The following is a 27,233-nucleotide window of genomic DNA, read 5'->3' as shown; positions in this document are numbered from 1 at the left end:
TATTTACATTTTGTTCAATAATAACCTTTGGCAAACACTGCAACTCTAGTTTGACAGAAGAGGAAACTGAGACTCAATGTGGTTAAGCAGCTTACCCAAGATGATATAATCAGAATTTGAAATCCAGTTCATGCTTTTCCCCCATAAGTACTTTGATGCCTCTGGTTATTCACTGACATTTACATGTGGGAATCAGAGTCTGTCATTCAGGATGTAGAAATATGCCCATGAGAATAAAGTATCCAAGAAAGATCCTATTCACTGGCCTTTTTGTACTGGAAGGAAATTATATTTGCTAGAATTAGATTCAGCTGCATATGACAAACCCAAAATAACAATGGTTTAAATAAGATAGAAGTTCAATTCTCTCTCATAGAAAATAAGTCAAGGTGGGTAATTCAGACTTTTATGGCAATTCCACAAAGCCATCAAGAACCCAGACTCCTTTTAGCTGACTATTCCATATTCTCTATAGTGTGACTCTTATCCTTATGGTCCAAAATGGCTGTCAGAGTTCCAGCCATCATATCTGTGTTCCAGGAAGCAGGATGAAGGAATCAGGAAAAGAAATGTGTTGCCCTTCCTTTTTACAGCCCCGTCGCAAAGTAACACTCACTATTTAAACTTCTTCCCACTAGATATAACTTAGTCACATGCACTCACCTGGCTACAAAGGAGTCCGGGAAAGGTAGGTTTTCTGCCTGGGCAGCAAAGTGCTGAGCTAAAACCCAGAGTTTTATTATTACTAAAATGGAAGGGAAGAATGGATATCTGGAGGCAACTAAATAAACCTGCCACAGAAATGTGCATATATTCTCCAATTTATTCATTATGTTATCAAATTTTTCAAGCAAATCAGAGATAACTGAGACTGACAGACCGAGTGCTACTTCCTAGGTAGACTCTATTACCCCCTGGATTCATTTCACTCTAAGCAATCAAATGGATAAATGTGGTTTACATGTTTGGAAGTTATTTTCAACATTTACATTACAAAGAATCACTGGGTCTATCAGATAAAACCAAGTGGGATTTATTTTATAAATGGTAATCTTTTCCCAGGGTTGGAACACAGGACATTGGATTAGATGAGAAATTTTACCAGTGGGAGTGCCGCTGAGATTAAATGGTCATTTATCTCCCAAAACTCTTCTAATATCCAGAGATCATGAAAGAATAACAGAAAACATAGGAGAAAATGCAAATGTTGATAAGGAATCAAACCTCACAGGTGCATCAATGACTATCGTAACCTAGGCCAAGTCTTTACGTAGATTTACAACCACCCTTCAACACGTTCCAGTTACATCAGCGCTTAGAACACCACCAGGACTCTGTGCGTCTATAAGGCAAATGTAAGCAGGCTTGCTCCGTCCCTGCTGCCACATACAGGTCAGTCTTTTCTCCTAGAAGCCAGGCTTCCATGATGAGGCACTTGAAAAAAATACAAACATAACTTCAAAAGCACTAACCAAAAACCAGTCGATTTTTACAAACGTTTTTGAGAAGAGAAAGGAGGGAGTCATTTCATACACAACAAAGCAATGTCCTTGAAATTCTCCTTATTTGCCCCCATTCTGCACCCCGCATGACATGCTCCCTACCTCCTCTCCCATCTCCTCTCTCTCACCCCTTCCCAGCTTCCCAGAATCGTTTCCATAGTCCATCTGACTGCACTCAGGCAGACGGAGCCGTCCACACAGTCCTTGGCAAAGGAAAACCAGCTCTCGTGCCACCCCTGAAGTCTGGGCTCCTTGCCTCAGCACACACACGCACACAACCACACACACCTGCAACCCTTTGATCTCTCCAGTGGGAAAGTGATGTAATTTCTACTAACTCAATCCATAATCGAGAGAGTAAAACTTTTCCTGCCATTTCATGTATCTGTGAAAAGTTATCAGACAAATGAATTTTCCTACCTCTCCATAATCTTAAATGCTAGACGAAACATTCTCTGCCTCTTCAAACTCTCTTTATATGGGTCTATTTTATGTGTTTTAGTATATTCTGTCACTCTTTAGATTTAGATAGATTTCCGTGGATCATGATTAAAATGTGAGCCTCGAAACTAAACATAAAAATAATGTGCTATCAAAATACATATGATACAATGGGATTACCTGTCATATCAAGTAACACTTGGATACTGACAATACTATTTGTCCACTGTTTTCAGAATCAGAGAACACTGTTTAATAAACTGGATTTTTGCGGACCTCGGTCTATCTGCCGGCAGTTTCAGCAGTCTTAGTCTTCTGAGAGGCACACTGCACCCCAGCTGACCGGGGGGCTGCAGAGCCGCACACAGCCTCTGGGTTGAGATGCCAATGTCACCACCTACAAACTGTGTAACCTTGGGCAAGTTACTCCCTCGGGGACCCAGTTTCTTCATCTGTAAAATGGAAATAGTAACAGTTCCCACCTCCTGGAGTGGTTCTGAATATTCAACTGCTACATGAAGAATAGGCTGGAAGAATACTCGACACACACAACCACTTCACAAGTGTTCCTATTATTACTTCTCAGTTTCTAAAAAACTGTTTAGTGTAGCAAAAAACAGATCAAAGCAATTTTGGAATATAAATTGCCTACTAAAAATAATAGTATACGTGCATGCTTTGGAGTAAATCCTGGATTTGCATTTTTAAGAAATGAATCCAGAAAAACTTAAACCACTAAATGGTATGAAAAAAGTTCAACTCCTGAAATAACCTAGTGACATTTGCTTCTAAGGCCTAGCGTCAGAAAACCCCAGCACTAATTAAATTACTCCTTTGAAATAACTTTACAGCACACTTCAGAAAAAGAACTTTAGGTTTTAAATCTTTTTAAAAAAGCAAAAATGATTTTCCCATGAAAGAAAATACAGAGAAATATGCACTCTTCTTCAAATAATGAAATGTTTTTGAAAGACATCATGGAAGTGGTAAGCAAATTCGCTTTACTAACAATGTGCTTAGATTTAGGTTAGATCAACAGATAAGAAGCAGGCATCAGGCTTACCCAACCAATCTTAAAATAAACCATTAATCTAGGAGCCTTAGTAAAATTATTAGGCTTATTAAAATCATATTTTTTGGATTGTTTATATACATAGCACTGCAACAATTGCTGTTTGTACATCCAGCACATAGTACTAACATAAAGATACACAGTAGACACCAAGAACAGAAATAAGATACATGTGTCTCATTGACCGAGTCATTAAAGTTTTCATTTGCAGCTATAGAGGGAAGAGGTTAACATTTGCCAAGTTTCTCAGAGTTGGGGTCTAAAACCTCACGCTTGAGTCTAACCTAATAGCATTCTCTGACTGTTTTCAACGTGAACATAAAACCCACTATAAATTCAAGAGGATTCTGATAGTGCAAAGTTCTGTCTCTACATTAGTACTTGCATGTCACTTTACGCAGAAGGACATGGAATCCAAGAAATCCACAGGACAGTTTGGAAAGCCTCACTTTTTCCAAACCCGCTTTATTCCTAAATTGTTCTACACAGGCTTCCACATTTATCAAGGTAGACTAGGTCCATTTCTGCCAGACAAGCAACCTCTTGACTAAAAAGTTAAAAAGTTTTAAATTGGCAGCAAATGAGAACATAATGAAGAGAGAAAAATTATTTTAAAAGCAAGCACACATTGAGAGAATTTCTTATGAGCTACTGAGCTTTTCAAAGCAAAGAACACTCTCTCAGAGTTATACCAGATTGAAAAAAGCTGCCTGTCTTACAAAAGGAACAGCAGAGACAGTTACCTCACCTTCCTTCAGTAACGCGGCCCCCAAAAAGAGGAACAAACTACATCATCACTTTTAAAAGCTAGTGATATGTGATAAAGAAGATGTAGTGTGTGTGTATACACACAAACACACACAACGGAATACTACTCAACCATAAAAAAAGGTGAAATCTTGCCATTTGCAACATCACACATGGACCTTGAGGACATTACGCTAAGTGAAATAAGTCAGATGGAGAAAGCGTACTTCACTTACATGTAGAAGATTTAAAAACAACAACAGACACACACACAGATGCAGAGAATAGACTGGCGGTTAGCAGAGAGGAAGAGGGGAGAGAGGACAGAAGGGGTAAAGGGGCACATGTGGACGGTGACAGATGGCAACTAGACTTTGGATAGTGAACACGAAGTAGTCTACACACAAGTCGAAACAGAATGACGTACACCTGAAACTGATATGTTATAAACCAATGTTACCTCAAAAATTAAAAACTATGAAACAATAAAAATTAAAAAGTCAAAAAAAATTTTAAAGCTAGTGATATGCTATTTAAAATGTGACAAAGCTTCTATTCTGACTACTGGTTTGCAGCTGTTTGGCATGCCTCCAAGGAAAGGCTACAAATCAGTGAGGGACCACAGTCAAGGCCCACTCACAGCCACGAGCACAGGCTGAGTGTCCACCAATCCCACAAATCTCCAGACCGCTACAAGCTGTATGCACTAACCTCACTCAGGAGTACACAAAATCATTAAATCTAAGAACGAGAGCACGACACAGTATTCTACCTTATGGAAACTACTAAGAATTTACTCCCACAACATTTGTAGTATATGTTTTTAAAAATCCAGAAGTAACCTATCCCAAATTGTGATTAAAAGACTTTACATTTGAGATTAGGTATTAGCATTAAGGGAGGCATTCCCTATAAGCTACCCAAAAACAGCTTCCCTGAAATGTCATCAATTAAAACTAAATTGTTCACCTACATATTCTATTGATATTAAAAGAGTACAGGTACTAGGGTCAGCCTGGTGGCGCAGCGGTTAAGTGCACACGTTCTGCCTCAGCAGCCTGAGGTTCACAGGTTCGGATCCTAGGTGCTGACATGGCACCGCTTGGCAAGCCATACTGTGGCAGGCGTCCCACATATAAAGTGGAGGAAGATGGGCACGGATGTTAGCTCAGGACCAGTCTTCCTCAGCAAAAAGAGGAGGATTGACAGCAGATGTTAGCTCAGAGCTAATCTTCCTCAAAAAATAAAAAGAGTACAGGTACTAAATGAAGATATTTTTAAAAGAGATGAGCACAGCCATGGAATAGTTTCAACGGCATATTAAAAAAAAAAGAGAGAGAGATACTATTTCCATGTGCTCCCTACAGTGGAGACGGCTCAGATTTCAGGCAATGGGTCACGGTTCTTAGAAACAAACGTATTTGTGGTAGAAAAAGGACAATGCTTCAGGCTACAAGAGCTTGACCAAAACATGACAAAATCAAAGCTATTCCTTCATTCTAATCTTTACCTCAACGATCAACACTACTTTGCAGCTAGGCCATCATTACTTTGTACACAGGCCAGCCTGTTGGACCTGGACACAACCACTGATCCGAGAGCGGGCCTATAATCCAGCTGGAATCTTGAGAGAGGGCAGGTGGATTCTGATGGATCCTGGGTCAGGCCTATTCTGAGATCTCTAGTGAAAAGACCATGTAAGTCTGGATTTGCTCCAACAAGAAAAAGCCGTGAACTAAGAGCACACCATCACAGAGGCCTGAAGAGAACCCGAACGTGTGTTTACAGCAAACCCATGCCTGGGATTTCCAGGTACTAGACAAGCTATTTGTGATGGATTTCTGTTATCTCTCCAAAGCCTTTTATCCAACACAGCAGACATGATCCCGTTCTGCGTCCACCAGTGTGACCTGTGGGATCCAAGGCTGTGATTCTCTTTCCTCACCTGGACGTTACAGCTGACAACGCTTCTCAACAGCCTCCAGGACAGCAGGCCTACAGAGATAAACCTGTCCATACATGGTTATTCTTTATGCATTTTTAACTCCGAAATAAACAGTAGAAACACAGGTCCTCTGGGACAAGTGACTGACAGAGTTACACTTTTTATTCAGAAACTACAAACATTTATTTGAAAAAATAAATACGAGAGCATTTCAGAGTAAATGAGTGCTGGGTGTTACCATGGAATGCATTATTACATCACTAACAAGGAAAAGCAATCCTTACCCTAAAGGCTTAAAAATATCAGCAGGGACCAAAAAGTCCATCAGTGGGAGTGAATGTCATTCCATCTTCAGTGTTGAAGAGTACAGCTTCTTTTTCAATTTTCTTTCTCTAAATTTTCTTCCCAAAAAAGGTAACTATACAAGGACCAAGGAGCAGGATTCATTTGTTGTTGTCTTCTGGCATGAAATAAGGGAACCCTTCCAAGGATACCAAGTACCAGTGAACAACCCCCAAGATGGGAATAACAAGATGAAAACTAAGGCCAGCAGCCTGGGACGAAGGCAGCACAAAGCTTTACTGGTAAGAGCAAGAAAACGTAATTGTACGCAGGAAACAAGAGGAAAGCAAAGAGTCAAACAGCAAAGAAAGGTGTTTTTAGCAGCAACACTGCAAAAAAAGGGGAAAAACAGACCAACCAGAAACGGGAGTTGTTGCAAGAGAGGATGTCTTAACAGTAACGACCATGTATAGTCATTTCCCTGCAGAAGGGGGCCCTTTCCGCCAGCCCTGGGGAGGAATAAAACTCCCGGCTTCATTTGTCCTTTAATGCTTCTGACTCAGAACCCTTGTCAAACGAGCCCTTCCGAATATATTTTGACTTTCAGGTTAAATGTTAAATAAGCAGTAGTCCCTCTCTTCACATAGTGATCTTTTCTATGCCAACAAAAACATGCCTAATCTTGCCCATAAAAAGATATCACAGTCTATTCCAAAATGCATGCAATCACTGTGATAAAGAAGTAATATATTTTGTTGACATCACAACTTTGAAGAGATACAGAAATGGACATAAAAATCTTTTACTGTAGAAAAATATTCCATGTAGCTATTACATTACTTTTCCTACACTTGACATATATGTACATACGTGCATAAAATGTATTCATGAGAAAAGTATCAAAAATAAGTAAAAACAGAATGTGCATTTCTCATGAGAGCATTAAAACCTTCCCATTTCAGCCACAATTTCACCATCTGTGAAATAAAAAAGTCTAGCCAGGCACTGAACTATAACGGCATCTTCAGGTCCCATGGAGCACCCGTTTGAGGATTCCAATACTCAGTGACCCCAGCCTACGGTGTCTGCCTCCTCATCTGTCAGCCACATTTCCTCTATGTCTAAAGCCATGCCTCAAATGGAACCAACCTATCAAACGCTATTAATCTAATGAATAGCTTTGAAATTACTCAAACGTGCTACCACAGGGCTTTTGAGAAAGCAATAATTTTAAAGACTAACATTTGAATTTCTTCAGTGCCTCTTATTCAAGGAACATAAAGTACTTCAACAAACTAAGGTTATTATGTCCTGTGGCAATGTCACTCACCCCCACGTCAGTCAAGGCTGGACGGATGAACCCATCTACCCAAAGTGATGAGGAATAAATGGAGTCAGAATATATGTCTGAACGTCTTGTGTCCCTGCCCTGACCAGGGACCCAAATTTCCCTGAACAAAAATCCTGTTTTAACCTAAAGTCTCTCTCAAATGTTAAAAGCATTACATGGAGAGTGTGTGCTTTCATACAGAAGCCATCTTTTCTCTCTGAGGTAGGGAATATTTAAGAACAGTAACACTACCAGCAAACACCTACCCAGCACTTACTATGTGCCAGGTGTTTTTCTTTTTTTCCCCAGTAACTTTATTGAGGTCATAATGGTTTATAACATTGTGTCATTCCAGGTGTATGTTATTATTTATCTGTTTTGGTATAGACTGCATCGTGCTCACCACCAGTAGTCTAATTTTTGTCCATCACCATACATATGTGCCCCTTTACCCCTTTCACCCACCCCCCAACCCCCTTCCCCCTCTGGTAACCACTAATCTGTTCTCTTTATCCATGTGTTTGTTTACCTTCCACATATGAGGGAAATCATGCAGTGTTTGTCTTTCTCTGTCTGATTTATTTCACTTAACATCATGCCCTCAAGGTCCATCCATGTTATTGCAAATAGGACGATTTTGTCTTTTTTATGGCTGAGTAGTATTCCTTTCCAGATGCATTCCACATCTTCTTTATCCAGTCATCTGTGGAAGGGCACTTGGGTTGCTTCCATGTCTTGTCTATTGTGAATAATAGTGCAATGAACACGGGGTGCATAAACCTTCTGGATCACTGATTTCAAGTTCTTTGGATAAATACCCAGCAGTGGAATAGCTGGATTATACATAGATCTATTCTTAATTTTCTGAGGAAATCTCCATACTGCTTTCCATAGTGGCTGCATCAGTTTGCACTCCCACCAGCAGGCTATGAGGGTTCCCTTGTCTCCACATCCTCTCCAACAATCGTTGATTTTTGTCTTGGTACAGGCATTCTTCTAAGTGCTTTACATATGGATTAATTCATTGAATTGCCACAACCCTACAGGTAGGTGCTATTATTACCCCATTTTACAGACTTAAAGAAAAACACACACACAACTGAGGCACCTAATTAACTTGTCCCTGGTCACACAGCAAATAAGCAGCAAAGCCAGGATTCGATGCAGGCAGTTGGGCTGCAGAGCCCATGCTCTAAAGCACTCCACCACATGCAACTCAGAGTCAGGGACACATGACTACTCCATTTCTCTCCACTGTTCAGGTGCCTTCTTCTACTTTGTCCATGTGGATGCACGAGGCACTCAGTAACTGCAGCTGAATGAACAGTATATGCCTGGAATTGAAGTCACTGACTTAAAGATAAACAAACGTCCATGTACTTACAGGAAAAAAATCTAAGAACAAAGTTAAAATACTTAGACTCCTATTCAGTGCAATCTCATGAATGTATTTAATGACTCCTAATCCAGTTTTTATCCATTTGCTATTCCATATCTCCCTGCCACCCTCTGTATAATTCTTCTTCACTTGAAGGAAAAAACAGAACAAAAATCGGCAATGAGTGTTGGCAGCATTTTCATTCCCTAGTACCAAGGAAGGATAAGAACAATGAGGAAGCCCAGTCCTGCATATAAGGGAATTACTGTCTACAGAGTTATCAGTGAATTACCGTCACCAAAAAGATTAAGTGCAAACCCAGAATTTCTTTCATCTTCCATTCTCACTTATATTGATAGCATCATTTTCAATATATGATTTACAAGATGAAATGTTTTGTTCAGAGGTAAGTAGCTGAAACAGAATGGAAATTATTAAACCAGTGTATTTTAAAGCCTAGTTGAACTTAAGAATCACCTGGGAGACTTCAAAAAAACCCCAACTGATACTGGGGCCTCCCCCAGAGTCTAATATCATTGGTCAGGGCCAGGTACTGGGAGCTTTACAAGTGTTCCAGGTGACTGGAATGTGCAGCCATGCTGGGGAGGCATTTTTAAATGCTATCCAGGGCTTCTCAAACCTTAACATGCACACAGATCTCCTGAGGATCTTATTTAAAATGCAGATTCTGATTCAAAAGATCTGGATCATGGCCTGAGATTCTGCATTTCTAACATGCTCCCAGGCAATGCCGACACTGCTGGTCTATGGCCTACACTTCTGAGCAGCAACCTCCTATCCCTCCGTCGACATATCATTGTAACTAATATAAAGGGGAGGAGGAGGGGAAAAGATATTCCAACTTAGGGCAATGGAGAATATTCCACTTTTATGTAAATAGATACTTATTTTTAAAAAGAAACGAACCCACAAGAAATGATTCTAGAACGCAGGGTTATTGTGAACTAAATGAACTGAGAAGAGGGGCTGTTCCTAGCCCAGTATCAGTACTCAAGAAGTATTAGATATTTCATTACTATTTTATTAATAAATTAGTAAATTATGACTACCATATCAAGAAAACTGAATGCGGATACCATATTTGTTTTCTAGAAAAATATGACTTCTATTTGTTTACAGTCTTCATATTATGTCATTCTCTCCTATATTTAGACCATTTGGTACAGAGATAAAACGTTCACCCCAGAGTCAAAATTTGCACATTTGATAACATGATGTCTGGCATCTGCTTTAAAATACTTCAGCAAAGAAAAAAGGAACAGATAAAGCAACTGTAGTGAAATCTGGACATCTCGATGATTAACCGGTGGGACACTCAACTTCTATGGATATCTGAAATCTTTCAACATAATTTTTAAATGTTCTGTTTTTGAATCTCAGCTTCACCACTGATTAGCTCTGTGATCAGAAACAAATGATTTAACTTCTCTGATCCACAGACCACTCTTCAATAAAACAGGTTTTCATATTAGCCACCTCACAAAGATAACCCATGGGAGTTAAAGGAAATAGCATTAAAAAAATAAGTGACACCAAGCAAGTCACATCATAAATTTAATTTTAATCCAAAAGGGTTCAATTTAAAGAGAAGCAAAAAGAATGGGAAAGTGTTTCTAAAACAGAAACAAGTGGGTCTGTGAAGAATGAAGATGGTGTGCCCTCATCCTGCTATTTCAGCCCTTTCTATTACCTTTCTTAACATTCTAGACCAGATTCCCTCAGAAACAGCAACAAGTAATGTGTACTGAATTTTCCAGAATGCTATGGCCTGAGGTAAATGCATAAAAAGGTTTCTTGCATGACAACACAAATCGAGTAAGGGTGACCTACAGCCAAACACACTTGCAGCTGCTACACTATCACCCTGACTATAGCTACCACGGCTTTTCCTCCAAATCACTCCCCTCATTAATGAACATCTCCCAACAGCAGCCGGGGATAGCAGCTCAGAAGGAAAGTAATGTCTTGAATACATGCCAAATAATCAAAAGCAAAATATCACTTCTGGTGCTCTCTCTTCACAGGACAGGAGTTCAAATAAGGACTGATGGTACCTTTATCATCAGTAACGTAACAACAACATAATTACATAATCATCTATAAATTTACGTTATTGAAGACAATTCTATCATTCCAGAAGTCAAATCATTCACAAAGCCTCATAGTTGGAAACCTTGCACAGAAGGAAAGTACACAATTACATAATATACCGTTTAGCATAGTGAAAGGGAAAAATTATTAAAAACAGTGGATGTACGAAAAACTATGCATATTTCCATTTTTTAAGACTATGAAGCAACAGTGGCACACTGTGTCTCAGGACGTCCATTCCAAGGGAGGTCTAATCAAACGCTGTGACTGAATGGGACTCCAAGGGCACAGGCCTCTTCCGTCCTAAGGCCAGGAACACACGACACGTCAGCCTCCGAGTTCCAGAAAGAGCAACCACAGCGAAGTGAGCGCAGAAGTCGTATTCCTGGGGAAATTCTCAAAAGCAGCACCCTCTCTGCTCATCTTCCACTTTACAATCTCACTCTTAGGACATGAGTTCAGACCACGTTTTAAAATCAGTATCCGAGCCTGTTTCCTACGTCTTTCTCACATGGTCCAGACAGGGAACGAATGGGATGCTTCGTCACTGGTTCTCGTACTTAGATATTCCTATTTGAATACAGACTTAGCTGACAGTCTTCCTAACCTAATGATAAATTATGTGTGCAATAGTAAACACGAGGCATAATCACATCTGAGTATCAATTTCCTTAAAAGGTAAAGCTTATTTCAGGCAAGGTCTGGCCCAAGAATTAAAACACACACACACGGCCGGAAAGTTGTCAGGTCTGTTTTGTTTTTGCAGACCATGAAATACCTTATATTTCAATAAATATATATATATATTAACAAAACAAGAACTGTCAAGAAACCACCCTGGTTGTACTCCTATTTAAGAACTAAAGTTATTCAAATTTTTTCTTCTTTGTGTCTATGAACACCTTTAAACCACCACCAAAAAAAAGTCATATTTGAAGTCCAAGGTTCAAAAAAATGTTACAAGGGGAGAAAAGGAGAGGAAAAGAAAATATGAACCTAAGCGGATTCTAGCAGAGAAATTTTCCCACACACAGAGCTATTAACCATGAGGCAAAGGAAAGCCGGAGCCCCAGCCGGAAACGGGAGCTCCCTGAACGTGCAGACTCAGGGGCTCCCCAGGTGCTAAACCCTCGGCCTGGCCGGAGCCAGCGGCCGGCAACCACTGCAGCCCCGGGGCTGCTCCCAGGCGCTCAGACCAGCTTCAGGTGGGCCAGAAGTGCAGTCAGCAGTCATGTGAACAAGGAAATAAACTTCTCTAATCATCTGCCCCAGACAAGCGTTAAAATTCTGAATCATCACTCTTTTCTTTTAAATAATTACAACATCAGTCTAAGTGCAACTGGGCTAGTCCTACACATTCGTCACAGTACGGAATAGTTATAAGTGGTAAATGAAAAATTCTGATCTCAAAACAATTCGCATTTGCATCTAAAATGGTGCGATGAAACCACATAACTCCCTCCTCAAAATGTTTCATGTGACGTCTCCTTGAAGTGGCTTTCACTTCAGCTATGTGTGGCTTCCTTTATTTGCTTTAGTGAGAAAAGTATGAAAATGAACATAAAAAAGCAAAGTCTCTCAAACAAAGGCCAACAGCATAACAGGAGCCAGTACTAGATTTTTTTTTCATAGTTTTAACCTAGAGGAAAAACTAAAGGTCCAATAAAAATACCTCGTCTGTGTAACCCACAGTTAGCACTTCTTTTCATGTTTTAGGTTAGTCTGTCTTGTACCACTATGAGGCGGCCAGTAACGCCAAGTAGAGCCTCGTTTACAGTCCACTCTCATTATTTGTGAGCCTCAGCTACATATTTCCAAAAAGGAAGCAGAAATGCTTGCCCCACCAAAGTGTGAGATTTTTCTCCCACAGAAAAGGCCAATGATGTTCCAGTAAAACGTCCAGAAGCAACAATATTTTATATAAAAACAAACCCCCAAACCAGTCTACTTTCTATCAAGTCATTGATACTACTTAATGAATTTGGCCTCACGCGCACTTCAACATAGTGTCGCGGTGGGAAACACCCAACACCTGGAGTCGAAACCGTTGGGAGTCCAGATCCCTGTGGCACGGCTTACTCGCACTGCGACCCCAGAACCACTGAGCCCCGCCAGCCTCCGGGCCGCGAGAAGGACCAAATCAGCCGAGGCACGTGCAGGGCACATACATTAATGTCACTGACACTTTTAGAATAGAATGCTCAAAAAAAATATAAAGGCCCTTTATTATCTTTTTACTTACTTTGAGCAAGATCCTATGGAGAAGTAAAGCAAGTGACAAGTTAGCCAAGTATTCTCTTTAACTGTAATCGTGTGAAACAATGTATTACAAAACATACGCCAGTAACAAAAACACCAGCTCTCTAATCATTATCCCCGGAAAATTCCTTTCTTGCACTTCCTGAAATGAAAAGAAAGATTAAAATAAATCTCAGGGTAGGCAAATGCATTGAGGATTTTTAAAAAATGTATCATTCCAAAGTAGAGCCATAGAAAAAGACACCAATTAGGCGAGGAAAAGATCAAAGACGACAGCTACTCAAGCACCTCCCTTTTTTCCTGCAGAAGCCACAGCTTCTGATAAACACAGGTGGGATTTTTTCCCATGTTACATATGCAAACCTAAAAAAAAGGTGTGTGAACTCACTCATCCAAACTGACTGGCTCCAAAAATTCATTTGGTTGCCAGGCTTACATAAAGGCCTGTGCAAATCTACCCAGGACATAAATTGGGGCAAATAACTAAAAGGAAGAGGTAAAAGAATCCAGAGATTTAAATAAAACAACTAAAAAAACTAGGACCAGGGGACAATGTAAGCAAGATTAAATCTAATTAAGGTGCTAAGCATTTTATAAAATAATTACAAAATTCAGAGTGAAGGAGACCTGGCTTACAGGTTTACAGGAAGATGCCCAGGGAGGGGGAGGAGCAGTCACGGGCGAGTCACGGGCACTGGAACTTGGGCTACCTGAAGAGAAAGTATAATACTGAAGGGGAAATAAAGGAAGTACTAATAGCATTATGTTTTTGTGACGAACAGGTATATCTTTTCCAGTTGATTTGTTTGCTGGGGGTGGAGGAAAACACAAGATTAATTATGTGCCAGGCATCATGCTGAGCACTGACAAGATGAAGCAGATAAGGCCTTGCCCTCAATGATTTCACACTTCGAATATTTACTGCAATTATTTGTCATACATTGTATGTACAAAGTATAAGAAGCAGTGCAGACAGCTGTGCCTGAGGGGATCAGTGTTACCCAGAAGAGGGACACAATAATGAGCCAGAGTGTTCCATGCAGAGATAAATACAGAGCCTGAAAGGTATCGTTGGGATTTTTAAGTAGTTCAGTTTACTTCAGTCAACTTTACATAGACCAAACCCAGGAAGCACTGAGAATGCACATATGAATAAAAAATGTTCTCCCTGCTCCCAAGACCCTGTATTGGAATACATTGGAGAGACTTAAAACAAATTCAGTACGATGTGACATACGCTATACATACTTTTAAAATTCATGCAATAAGGGGCAAATTCCATAATATATAAAGAGTTCCTAGAAATTAGTAAGAAAAAGATCAATCACCAGACACAGGATTAGCATAATCAGATGTGCATTTTAAAATGATCACTCTGCTGACAATGTGGGAAAATTAACGGATGAGAGAGGACAAGTTTGAAAGCAAAAAGGCTAATGTTGGGGCTACTTCAGCACTCCGTGAGGAATCTAAAAGACCTGAGTTGAATGACAGGTTTAATTAACTGGATGGATGGAGGTAACATCACCCAGCAGGAAACACTGAGCAACAAGTACCCCACTTTATTTTCACCACAGCCATCCACAGCAACTCCTATAAATAGGGTTGAGAGAAAGCTCCAGAGAAAAGACTAGGTTGCAAATACACATGTTGTTAGTCATCTGCCTATAACCAGTAGTCAATCCTCTGAGAGTAAGGAGATGAAATTGCCTGGAAGAACTCGTAAAGGGATAAAGCAACATCAGGATTTAGGATTCAGTCAAAAGGAGCTGGAAAACAAGTCAGAGACAAGAGGAAATCCATGAAAGCCAATAAGGACATTTCAAGAAGAGACAGCTCATCATGTCAAATATCACAGAAGCCAGCAACTGGACAGTCATTGCTGACCTTTGCCAAAATGTCTCAGAGAGGTGGCAGAGGTCCCCAGACTACAATGGATTGGACAGTGGGTAGAAAGTAAGGAAGTGTGAATTTTAATGCAGGTTACTGCTAGACGCAGAAAGCTTCGCTTTCAAAGGAGCTGTCCAACAATAAAAAAAACAATAACTAACATGTATGGAGGGCTCTTTTCCAGCAGGCACAGGGCAAGCATTTCACATACAATTCCCCTTATGTTACAACCACCTTGCAAAATTAGTGTTATCGTTTCCACTTTTCAGTAAGAACAATTGGATTCAGTGTAGTTACCTGACTTCCCCATGGACACACAGCTGGCACACAGGGAAAGCAGGATTTAAATGCAGGTTTGTCAAACTGTAAACCAATATTCTTTTCACACTCTGATGCTGCCTACCCATCACTGGAAATATCTGGAGGGGTCAGGGGAGGCTTACTAACCATTTAACAGGAAGGTCTTTTTTTTTGGAAGACAGTTTAGTTGATTTCTAAGGCTTTTTCCAGCTTCAACAGCCCAGGATCCTGCTTCATACACCTTGCGGGCAGATGAGCTACAACAGCTAGAGAATTCCAGGTGTCACTGGTATCATCACTCCTTTTGCAGCACCCTTTATGCCATCTTCATTTAAAAATAAGCCCATGTCCTAATGATGTGCCTATATATACTACACACAGAGAAGATTAATAGTGGTTCCGTTTGCTTTTGCCAAGAAAATCCAAGTACAGTCTATGAAGACAGTTAATTATTCCCTTTTCTGTACTCCATAGCATGTTGCAACTTCTGCTATTAAAGTAATTACAACTTATATTGTGATCTGCTTCTCCACCCACCCCCCCCCACCCCCCACATTGGACAGTAACCTTCAGAGATTGCCTACTTTATATTAAGCCTCGAGAACACAGCACAGAGCCAGGCAAAAGAGGGCACTAAAACTTTGATGCATACATGGACAGGATGGAAGGATGGATGGTTTGGTAAGTAAAGGAAAGAATATTTTTTCAACAACCATTCTAAACTCAATAATGGATTAGTTAATCTGTTTACCGACTGGGAAATCACAATTACATCACACTTCAGAGCAGCAGTATGGAAAACTGAGTGATACTTACAAGAAGCATGGGATACGGTTTAAAAAGAGACGTGAAAGTTCACTCTCAAAAAGGCTCCTGAAATACAGGATTTTTCCTGGATTCAGTATCACCCAAAGGTAAAAAAATTTAGTCAATTCCCTAAATTATTTTTGAAAGATCAGTTACTTTTGAAACTTACATTAAAGGTCATCTTATCCTAAATAAATAACTAATCATGGAATTTCAGACATGACATACTTTGAAATCTCCCCAGAGGTGCCACGCTGTACGTCTCAAGATCTACTGAACCCACAGATCTGGCTGGCAAAGGCAAACTCCCTAGTCACAGGCCTGTTTTTCTTTCAAGACGCACATGACATGACATTCACTCGCATAAAACACTAGCACGAGTGAATCCAGATTCTAACAAACTATCCCCAAAAACGTTCACAGAAATAAAGCAAACACTGCCACAGATTACAAGAATGCATAATTTTCACTGTGATGAAAAGGTCTATGGGTATGATCGAGAAGACTGCATGATGGAGAAGACTGCAAGTTATGCCAAACACCCGCCATGAAAGCTCAGCTTCACCCCTTCCTCACCTGCACGAGAAAACACATCAGAATGCAAGCAAAAGCAACATTTTACTGTGGAACTTGAATCCACCCTACTTTATATACAGATATTTTTAAATAAGTCATTTGCAAACTTCTGAAGGTTGCTATCAGCGGCTGTTAATACTTCACAGCTGAGTGTAACACAGAAATGTGTTGTGACACCATAGTTGGAAGTCACTGGCCTCTTTTAGGCCTCAGTGAAACTTAAACTAGTTATCAAATTACAATGGAACTCACTGGGTTAGCCACATTCAATGGCCTTAAGAGTTGTTTATCAACAACCTCCAAAGACTAGGAGCCAGAAGTAAGAGCAAGCAGAGGAGGCAGGTTGGGCTCTGGTCAAGTGGGGTGCCTTCTGAGTTGCCTTTGTGATGGGATTTGAAAAGTAAACAAGGGACTTGGCTGGTCCTCAATGACCCCACTGCCACCATCATGGTGTCATGCTATTATGCTGTCTTTATTACTTGCTTGTATTACCAATAAAAGCAAGCAAAATGAAAGCAACACCTCTAGAAAGTCAGTTAAACTTCATCTGCCATCCAGGTTTTCTGAAAAGCTCCTACTTATAGAGTCAATTAGGTATTTGACGCCTTAGAGCTGTAGGGGGACTGGGAGAAGACACAATCGGAGGGGATTTCAATAGGAAGGGCATGAGGAGTAAGCACCAACACAGCGCAGTCCTCATCCAGCCAAGTGACACCATGGGAGGGATTCTGGACGGGGCAAGCCAGTGAAGGACCTGCGCTCCAGCAAGTTTAAAGGTTAGCGTGAAGACACAGAAGGACAAGGCAGAATATGGACACCACCAAGCCCAAGGTGCTGGAGGCTCCACGGTTTCACAGGGATGAACCTTTGCTCACTTCTCCATCTTCAAGAGACCCTGACAACCCAACACGGTTTTCAAGGAAGGATACTAGGATGCAGAAGGACCCAGACACCATGCCACGTGGGGAATAGCTAGAAGACTTACATGAAAGCTCTTTTTAATATCTAATAAGCTCTCTTGTGGAAGACAGATAAGGCTCATTTTACAGACCTCTATAGGGCAATACTAGGAACAATGGATGTGAACATTGAGGTCAAACAGAAGGAAACATTCTGGCAAGCAGAAATGGTGAGGATAGAGCAGGAGGTCTTAGGAAGCAAGGAGCTCCTCCTCACGCGATGTGTTCACACAGCGGTGGGATCATCATCCACCAGGGAGAATGGACAGGGCGCTCCACGCTGGGGATGGCCTGAGCTAGATGTCTGATGCACCCTCAATTCTGAGAGTCCAATTTGTTTGTTTTGCTCAGCCTCAGACACGAGCAAGGGTAACAGATGAAAGGTTCCCCATGCCTCCCAGCCCCTCTCCCCAGGACAGCATCAGAGCACTGGCTCTGGCCACATGGGAAGTCAGATTTCCAAAGTTTCTTCCAACTTCAAAATTACCTAATTTTAGATTTAGATCACATTTAATAACCCAAATAAATGAGAATCACTTATTCTCTCCGTTCAAAATATCCCCGTAATCCATGCCCATGTTAAATGCCCTTGAATGGTTAAAAAAAAAAAGTCAGCTAAATCCCTGATGCGTTCAAATAGCATTTTCTCTTACTCAGCTAATAGTTGCGAACATCTGAGTGGGACCCACCGTAGAAAGAGACTCTTTAATACTTGAAATCTACAGTTAAATCACCACTCAACTTTTTCTTATTCAGACTGAATAATCTCTCAGATCCTGTCATGACTTTATGTCCTTTAATCACTCAGGAGAGGACCTTTCTTTTTTTAACAAACTCCAAATTTTCTACATCCATTTCCAGAAATGCACATGGAATGAGACAGAGCACTCAGGTAGAATTCTGACCAGAGGTGGGGGCAACAGAGAGGTTCCCTCCTGGCTGCTGAAGGCTAACTGGTAGAAGTTGACAACGATGAGCTCTTCTGTAGGAAACTACAGTTTCCCCAGTCTTACACTCCTTGAAAGAAAAGTACCTGTGCACTAGTGGGACAGATGAAATCCTGGCCCATTAACCAGAGCTTGGAGAGCCCTGGTCAGCTTGCTGTAATGGGGAGCCACATGACCAAGTCTGGGCGAGGGCAGGTGCAACGGTCCTCTCTAAGAAGCGGGACGAGAGCAGGTGCCTCACTGCACTGCCCCCTGGTGCAGTGGATCCCAGAGCCGAGTTTTCCTAAAAACATTCACCACACAGACATGCCATCAAGAGAGCGGACTCACAAGCAGCCTGTACTCATGCGATAAGCCTGAAGATTTTTTTTCAGTATCACACAGACATTTCTGATTGGGGCCTGTGGCCTGTTTTACATCTCTGCTCTGATTCCTAAATGTATTCATTTGCATTTGTGCATTTCTCTAAGCAAGCAATATAACTGAAGTCAAATCTGGGCCTCCCAGATGCTTGTCACAACGTTGTATCCCAGCCTGGCATCATCACCAGCCCTCCTGAGGAAGAAACCACTGCCTACCTGTATGCCCTGTAACTGACAAAGAGCCACTGAGAACCAAGCACCTCGGGGTAAGGGAGCGACTCCTCCAGTTACGCTTCCACAGGCTGGCTTTCTGGGCAAAAAGCATATGATCCCAGTTAATGAAACAGAGTATTTCAAAAACTCATGTGAAAAACCTTCTATAGGACTGGCACCTAAAGATCCAGAAACTCATCAGATGTTTGCAAGCTGCCCATGACATAAGATCCACCAAACTTCCTAAGAGAAAAAGAACTCTATAATTTAGAAATATAAATTCCTCTTATCTTTTATCTCTAATTTCATGCTTTCAACAACCATGCATCAAATGCCTATTCCTTAGCAGACACTGTGCTAGGACTAAAGATAAAAGGTAAATGGAGACAGCCCCCTCTCCTGGGCTCTCCACTTTCGGGGAGGAGGGGCAGACAGGTAAAGAAATCATCACAGAAGATGCTCTGTTCCAGACGTCCTCTGTGGGAACCAAGAGGCTGAGTCCCTTTACTCCAGGTGAGGGTTTCAGGAGATGTGGGTCCCAGGGGAGGCGACAATTGAAATGAAGCTTAAATGAGGAGAATTAAATGATAAGAACTCTTATCATGCCAATAATCAGACCCACACAGAGAGGTATGTGCATACTTTATTAGCACTGAATATGCAAAACAGACCAACAAGGCCAGGCTTAATAATAAAAAAATTTTTAATTCCTTTGTAAAAAGCAAAAAAAGCAACAACACAAACTTGAAGTCCCAACTCAGGTTCTGTCATTTTAAGAGAACACATAGTGCTTTTAATTTAATTTGATAAAATGGCATAGCCTACAAAATGTTTAAAAACAATGTCAGTGGATGGCTTAAAGCCCACTTAGCGAATACAAGGAGTCAGCAGAGTTGCTGCCACTTCTTTTTTAACTTGTCACAGCCCAGATGTCCACCCACAGGAGGGCATCCAATGACGTTTTGGGGCCCAGAGGAGGGCAGGAGGTTATGTCGGAGAAGGCTGCATTTCTGGATTACAAAAGCATTACAGAAAATGATAAATTGAGATGTAAACAAAGGAAGAGGGTTTGGTTTGGTTTTCATGAAATTTGCCAGGCCATTTTCTCTTCAAGTCCAAGTCTGGACAATAATTAAAATATATAAATCACCCCATAAATCAAACACTGAATGATTAACATATCTTTTTTCACTTGTCAAAAACTGACCAGCCTAAGGAGAAATGCAACAAAAACAAAGAAAGCTTTCAAGTTCAAGCTAATATGCTAAGTTGAAAAGGACTGACAAAAAGCCAGTCCAAATGACCAAACGACAAAACTGCCCTCAATCTAATTGTGTCACCTTATTAATGCCTGCTTCTCATACTCAACTCCCTGATACGGCTGAAGAAGAAAGCGTTTCAATTCACCAGTCAGTCACCACACAGAACCATTTACAAAGAATCGGAACTTAACATAATGTACTCAAAATAAACATGTAACTTGTTTCCATTTATTGTTTGAGGCACATGAGAACTTTGCAATGCCTCAATCATTCATAAGAATTTATTCAGTGCATAATAATCAAGGCATTAAGTTAGGCACCATTAGCTCAATGACCAAATTATTCAAACTAAAACTTTGAAGACACATGTTAACAAATAATTTTATGTAACTTCCAAGTATATGCAGCCACCTGGGAGACACAGTTTACACACTGAGACACTAGAATTTCTAAAACATTCTAATGCTACAGAGAGACAACTGAACATTTTAAATCAGTAGTAGCTCCTCTCAAAAAAAATAACTGGGGCTATATAGAGACTCTTTAAGTCTTAGAATCTCGGAGCTGATGGGAATGTTTTCTCAGTTTAGCTCCGTATGAATAAAACTCTTTAAACATCAACCATCATTCTTCTGGTCTCATAACTGTAGAAAGTACCTGAAGTTGACAAACATTTTAAGGCGGTCCATCACAATGTGGAGCAGCTGCTAACATAAATCTCTGACGTCGACTTGCCTGCTCGCCTCCTTTGCAGACATGCACAGAATCTCCAGTTGCAAGCAGCAGAAGTTCACAGAAAGTCAGACAGACCATCTTTTTAAAGGAGACTTGTAATATCCTTTGCTGTGAGGCAAAAGCATGGATTATGGGAATAAAAAAAGAAAAACAAAGTTCTATTCCTCTTTAGGATGGTCTCCAAAAGGATCCATCTAATTCCAAAAATGCAGGATTTGAATAAACAATTCCTGCTTCCTCAGTCAGGGTTTGCATTTTGTTAACATCCAAGGCTTCACCTACCTGAGTGCACATTTATGTGAAACAGAGTTGAGATCGCAGCAATAGTCTAGGCCCACAAGCTGATAGTCCCTCTGATTAAGCCATTATTCAGAACACCTAACCCCAGAGAAACAGGAAATTTTTTATTTTACTTCTTACATGAAATAAAATTGACGGTTTATCAATGAACACAGCTTGATGAATTCATGAGATGGAAATAGTGCTAAATAAAATGGGTTGAAAATGCTGAAAATGTTCAGACTACTGAAGCCTTAGTTTACAGACTGAAATCCTGTTTCACTGGCTATATCATTCCCACCTGATGATTGTCCTTAAAAAAGAAGTGGAACACTGAAGCAGCAGTGGCTGCCATTTTCACTTGAGCTGCCTCTAGAAATTAACGGAACCCTCAAACCAGAGCAACAGTATGAGTCCAAAGAGACTTACCATAACACCCTTCAAAATAAAAGTAAATAAAGCTCCTCAGCAGGAGACTGTCTTACTTCTATTTCTGTGCATGTATTTACCTGAATAGAAAACAGCATTTAACAGTTTTCTGTTAGGAACCTCATGCCAAGATCAAACCAGATTGTAACATTTATCATGAGACTTTATATTTCTGCTAAATACAGAGACATAAAAGCTTCTCCTAATAAAGCTATTTTATATAGCTAGTAATTCAGTATAGCAAAATTCAAAACAAAATGTGATTATCTTAAATATAGGAAAAGAAGTGACAGTTTCAAACAGATTTTCAAGAGAGAAGAGCACCTTTGCTAAAGGAAAGAATTTGCTGACACTTACCTGCCTTCAGGTCCCACCTGTGACCGGCCGTTCTATCTATTCTCTCTCCATTTCTTCAACCATAAAGTAAGCGTCACCATAAACTACTGTTGTCAACCCAAGATATTTATGGATTTCAATATTAATGGTTCTGACTACTCTTGAGTGACCCTGAGAATACACTAACACGTTGTCATTTGTAATTCCATGTCAGCACTGACTGAATTGTCATGCCCAAGCAAGAAGACCAAGTATGACCACTCGGGCTCTCAAATCCCATTTAATGATCCTCTGGTTCTCAAGTAGTGAGTGCAACGATTACCCTTTTATGTACGGGGAAAGTAGCCAGAGACACTGTAATAGGTAACAGTGGAATTAAGAAAGGTGGAATTCAAAATATCACTCTGTCTCTCTTGAATATCGAGAATGCTACACCAAAAAGTTGCTGAAAAAACTGACAAAATTTTTTTTTAGTATTTATCAAAGTTTCATATCATGAATCATCATCATTCTTTATAATTCTGGAGGTGTGCAATAGTTTCACAAAACTTTCAAAATGGTAATTTAACTGGATTTGCTAAAAGGAGAGGATGTCTAGAAAAATGTTGTTTACCAATGAGGTCACTCTAAATGGATTCTTTATTTGGTTTCATAATTAGTTTCAACTTTACACATAGCTGACACAAAAAAGATAAGGAAAAGCACAAGAGACCAATTATGAAAGTTACAAATGTACAGTTTATCAAAGTCATATTTCATATCTCTAAAATTACAATAAAGACAGGTCATAAAGAAACATTTTAAAAAGGCATATTTTTAAACTAATATAAACAAATGTTGGAGTAAACTTTTAACTAGATTCTAAGGTGTTACTTTTTTCACATTTTAACCGGACGTCTTACAACGAATTACTCGTTTAAAGTAGAGGTTCTTCCCCACAGTTCCTCAAAAACTACTATTTTGTAAATGTTAATTCTTCTAATTAATGGCATTTTGGAATCACTGGAATTTCTCTGAATCCCAGTCTCAATTGTTGCTTTAAGCCTTAAGTTTACAGAATGTTCTGAAAACAATGCTCTTGTGTTATATCTTACAGTAGAAATCCTGAAAGGAAATATTAATGAACAGATCAATCTAATTTGTAGGTAACAGCATTAATTTGCATGTCGTTCACGAAGTCCTGAAAAGAATTTGTTCTCTTAAGCACACTATATATGCTCAAATGGTGCTGTTTATAGTACTAAAACTTAGATTAGCAGAGCCCTTTCTCCACATCCAGTGCTGATGTAAACTTCAGCACCAAGCACTGATGTTTAATCACAGTAGGTTTCAATTAATGACACTGAATTAAGGAGGTTTTATTATACTCAAATGGAAAACCAGATACATGGAATAACTCGACCAACAGTAACAAACGTCAGTAAAATAAATTCACAATGAGCTCTTCTTGACACACCACAAAGAAATGGCATTATTTAATACTCCATTTCAAGATCCAACCACAACACTTCACTGATGTAGCATATTTTTGTTTTCTTTTTAAGTAGTATTGCCAATTTCACTCAACTAGAAACCCTGCTGGCTTAAATCCTTGTTTACTTAATATTTTACTTAGCTACCATCTTCTTGCTTATACGATCTTAGATATGTTTTCAGAACTTCCCTACACGCACTGTGTCTACAGAATAGTATATAAGCTGACAATACAGAGAAAGACAACTCCTTTTTTGCATTCGCTGCATCCAAAAGCAATAATGACACACAGCACTGGAGTTCCCTACCTAGAGTTTTTGAGAAATTCCCCAAAACTCCTCCCAGGAGTTTATCCCTCAAAACCACCTGCCGTGGCATCTGGAATTTCTACCATTAAAATCAGTTTGGGTTAAGGCAGAAGGCCCCTTACAAAATACCTGGAGATGGGAACAAAAGGAAAGGCAAGAGACATAACACAAGGCACTCATCACACAGTTCAATCTCCTCCAAGTATTTCACGGTCACAGCACAGCTCCACAGCCAGGAGGCAATTTTAGGGCCAGACCAGACGAGGGGTTCAAGGCAGACACAGGCAAGAAGAAAGGAAGAGAGGCCAAAGTTTGGAACGAGGCCTGCGGAGCACCACTGCAGGGAAAAACCCGACTATGTGGGTGTCGAGGGGGAACAGTTATTCCTCCATTTATCACACTCGGTCTTTTGCCTTACAGTTATGCAATGTCGCTTTAAAAGAAAATGTGAAACAGTAAATGGATCAAATTATTCTGATTTCCAACAAATGGCATTACCAAGACATTTTCTCTGAATTTTTACACTTTCCATTGTTTTTATCCAAGAACAGTCAAAAAGAAACAGCACCAATTTTGCTAAATGAAGTAACTTTTTCCTGAGGTAAATGAATGCTTTTCATCCTCAATGCTGCCATTCCCTTTCATTTTTAAGGTTTAGAAAACTGATTAGGGACTCTGAACACACTCCAGAAGATGCTGCAAACCTGAAAAATTGCAGAATGAGTTGAAACAAACTCAATCCACCTTTCTAAAGTTGCATTCTGGAAGTACAAACCAAGAAAGCCAACACATCATCATACTACTGCAAACAAAACCACAAGCACAGCTTTATTTGTAAAAAGCAATTTGTTAAACAACAAAAGCCAGGTCACACTAATGAAGATGACTCTGAACAAACGCCATGGCATGCCATGGTGATAATGATCCAAAATATTTCTCACTTCCGTACATAAGCAAATACTACTATCTGTACACTGCGAAAAGAGAGAAAGCTTAAAAAGCTCATAAGTTTTGCCAAAGATACCCTTTACTGCATTAAAGAATAAGTCAATTTCAGACCGCTGACAAGAAGTTCTAACAAAATTTAGCGTAAAGTCATGTTTTCGTGAACTATGTATTATCTAATTCTCGTAAAAATGAAAAATCATTTGGTATTCTCTTTTCCATTCAGTATATCTGTACTTCCTACTCATATTCAAAGGGAAGTGCTATTTCATAGAAGACTGATAATCAAAATTATCTCAAATAATCGTAAAACTCATATGTGTGACAAAATGTTTAATCCAGTATTTTAAAAAGCCAACAACATAAAGTCTATAAGAAAGCATAGGAGAAATAGGAAGAGTGTGTCCATCTTAGGATCAGGATTCAGCAACAAAACTTTTTTCTAAATTTCACATTTAAAATTTCACATCAAGATCTGTATCAAAACAAATACATACTTAATTTTTCCTATTTTGAGTATATTACCCACACTTGCAAATCAGTTCTGCAAAAATATGCAAACCAGATTTGTGGAATTATGGGTGGATAGGTACCCTTACAATGAAAAGCCATTTATAATAATATTTATAATATTGCGTTGGAAGAAAGCAAGATGAAATGGCCATGGAATGGTTGAATGGGCTCTTTCACATTAACTAGTAAAGACACCTAGCCAGAACGTACGAACAATTATTTTTACATTCTTCGCTTGATGACAATTTTACATTTACATTAAGAATCCACACTTGTGATTTAAAATAAGGAACATGACCTTATGTGCACACGACTGTTTTTTATTTAACTGCAGACACGTTTACTGCTATCATTTGAATTGTAAGCTTTACATTAATTGTTTTGAAAACAGGTGGTCGTAACATACAGACTGGAGTTACACCTAAACAGCACACACTAGAGAGAGACTTGTTGGTCTCTATTTCAGCAGAGTCTTAATTTTTGAAAACGTCAACAAAAAGCCCTTAATACAAAACATAGTTCTGCTGAATGAATGTGAACTGACTGTTGACATGAGGATCCACACCTGCAGAAAGAATAACTGTGCATCCGTAGTCCTATTTCAAGTCATATTTGCAGAGGTATTTCCTATTTTCTTAGGTGTATGAATACTGCACTGAACCAGGAATGGTTCTAATATAACCAACACAAAAGAAGATATTTATTCTCTGTTTCTTAAAAAAGAGAACACAATTTCTCCCATCACCACGAACGAACACGCGCATTACTTTAAAAACTGAGCAAACCTGAATGGAGCGATGAATAGTTTCAAAGCCCCAGAAGAACTTATGCATCCTAGTCTTTAGGCTGCTGGGTTACTTCACTAAGTGCTCATGGTGCAAATGACTTTATTGCCTTGCGCTCTAGTTGCATGCTCTGGCCACATTAGATCCTATCTCTGTTCTACATACAACACACACACTCTCTCTCTCTCTTTCCAATTTCAGAGGCCAGCTCCGCGCCTAGCCCAAGCCCGTCCCTGCTTTGCTCTGGAGTCCTGACCCAGGAATGAGGGATACTACTTAATCCTGGATGATCTGCTCTGCTGTCTCGTCCTTCCAGGATTCGTAGCACGGTTCCTCCCCCACTCCACACAGAAAACAACGAGGACGGCGGACGCCCACCGCGCGACACTGCCTGTTCCGTTGCTCACCCCACGCATCCCGGCTTCTCTTCACCAGAAACCCCAGAGCCATCCCCGCCAGGGGTCTGCGATCCCCGGGCAGGGGAGGAGGGCCAGCCTCAGGAATCCACCAGCCCGTGGACGAGGGGGTCCCGGAGCAGGGAGGGGGCGCGCGGGCGAGGTCACCCCGGGAGGTGTGCTCCACGCGGACCTGGCAAGCGCCTGACGGGCCGGCGGGGGCACCGGGGGCGCCGGGGCGCGCGGCCAGGGCCCGCGGGGGAATCCCAGGCGGGGGCGGTGCCCCGGTCGCCCCCTCCCCCGCCCCGCTCCCCCGCGCTCCCCCGCGCTCTCGCGAGCGCTGTGCAGGCCCTTCCAGGGCGCGGGCGAGGGGGAGGGGGCGCGGAGGGAGCCCTGCCCGAGCGAGGCGGCCGGCGGAGAGCCACGGCCACATAAAAATGCCACATTAATTTTTTAAAAGCCATAAATCACCCCTCCCTCTGCAAAAAAAACCATAAACCCGATCCCATGCAAGCCTGCAGCAGCCACCCACTTCCTATTTCTGTCACAGCAGCTACACCCTGCCAGCAACCACCCCCGGGCGCCCCCTCCCGCCGCCGCCACCCCCGCCGCCGCCTCCCCGCGGCTCAGCCATTTGCCAAGCGACGCCCC

General features: G+C 40.7%; 1 protein-coding gene across 7 annotated transcripts in view; it reads right to left on the bottom strand.

Annotated features, from left to right (window-relative positions):
* PPP3CA (protein phosphatase 3 catalytic subunit alpha) overlaps positions 1-27,233 on the bottom strand; it is a 284,698-nt gene that overhangs the window by 255,712 nt on the left and 1,753 nt on the right. For 2 of the 7 annotated variants that reach the window (XM_070505277.1, XM_070505278.1), the window contains exon 1: positions 26,595-27,030. The exons of the other annotated variants lie outside the window; for them this stretch is intronic. In XM_070505277.1, the coding sequence (XP_070361378.1) occupies positions 26,595-27,015 (421 nt within the window). In that variant the 5' untranslated portion in view covers positions 27,016-27,030. Of the gene's footprint in view, positions 1-26,594; positions 27,031-27,233 lie in introns of those variants that run through there. 7 annotated transcript variants of the gene reach the window in all.

This window comes from Equus asinus, chromosome 3 (genome assembly GCF_041296235.1).
Source record: "Equus asinus isolate D_3611 breed Donkey chromosome 3, EquAss-T2T_v2, whole genome shotgun sequence".
Classification (NCBI taxonomy): Eukaryota; Metazoa; Chordata; class Mammalia; order Perissodactyla; family Equidae; genus Equus; species Equus asinus.
This window is presented reverse-complemented; position numbering and strand designations above follow the sequence as displayed.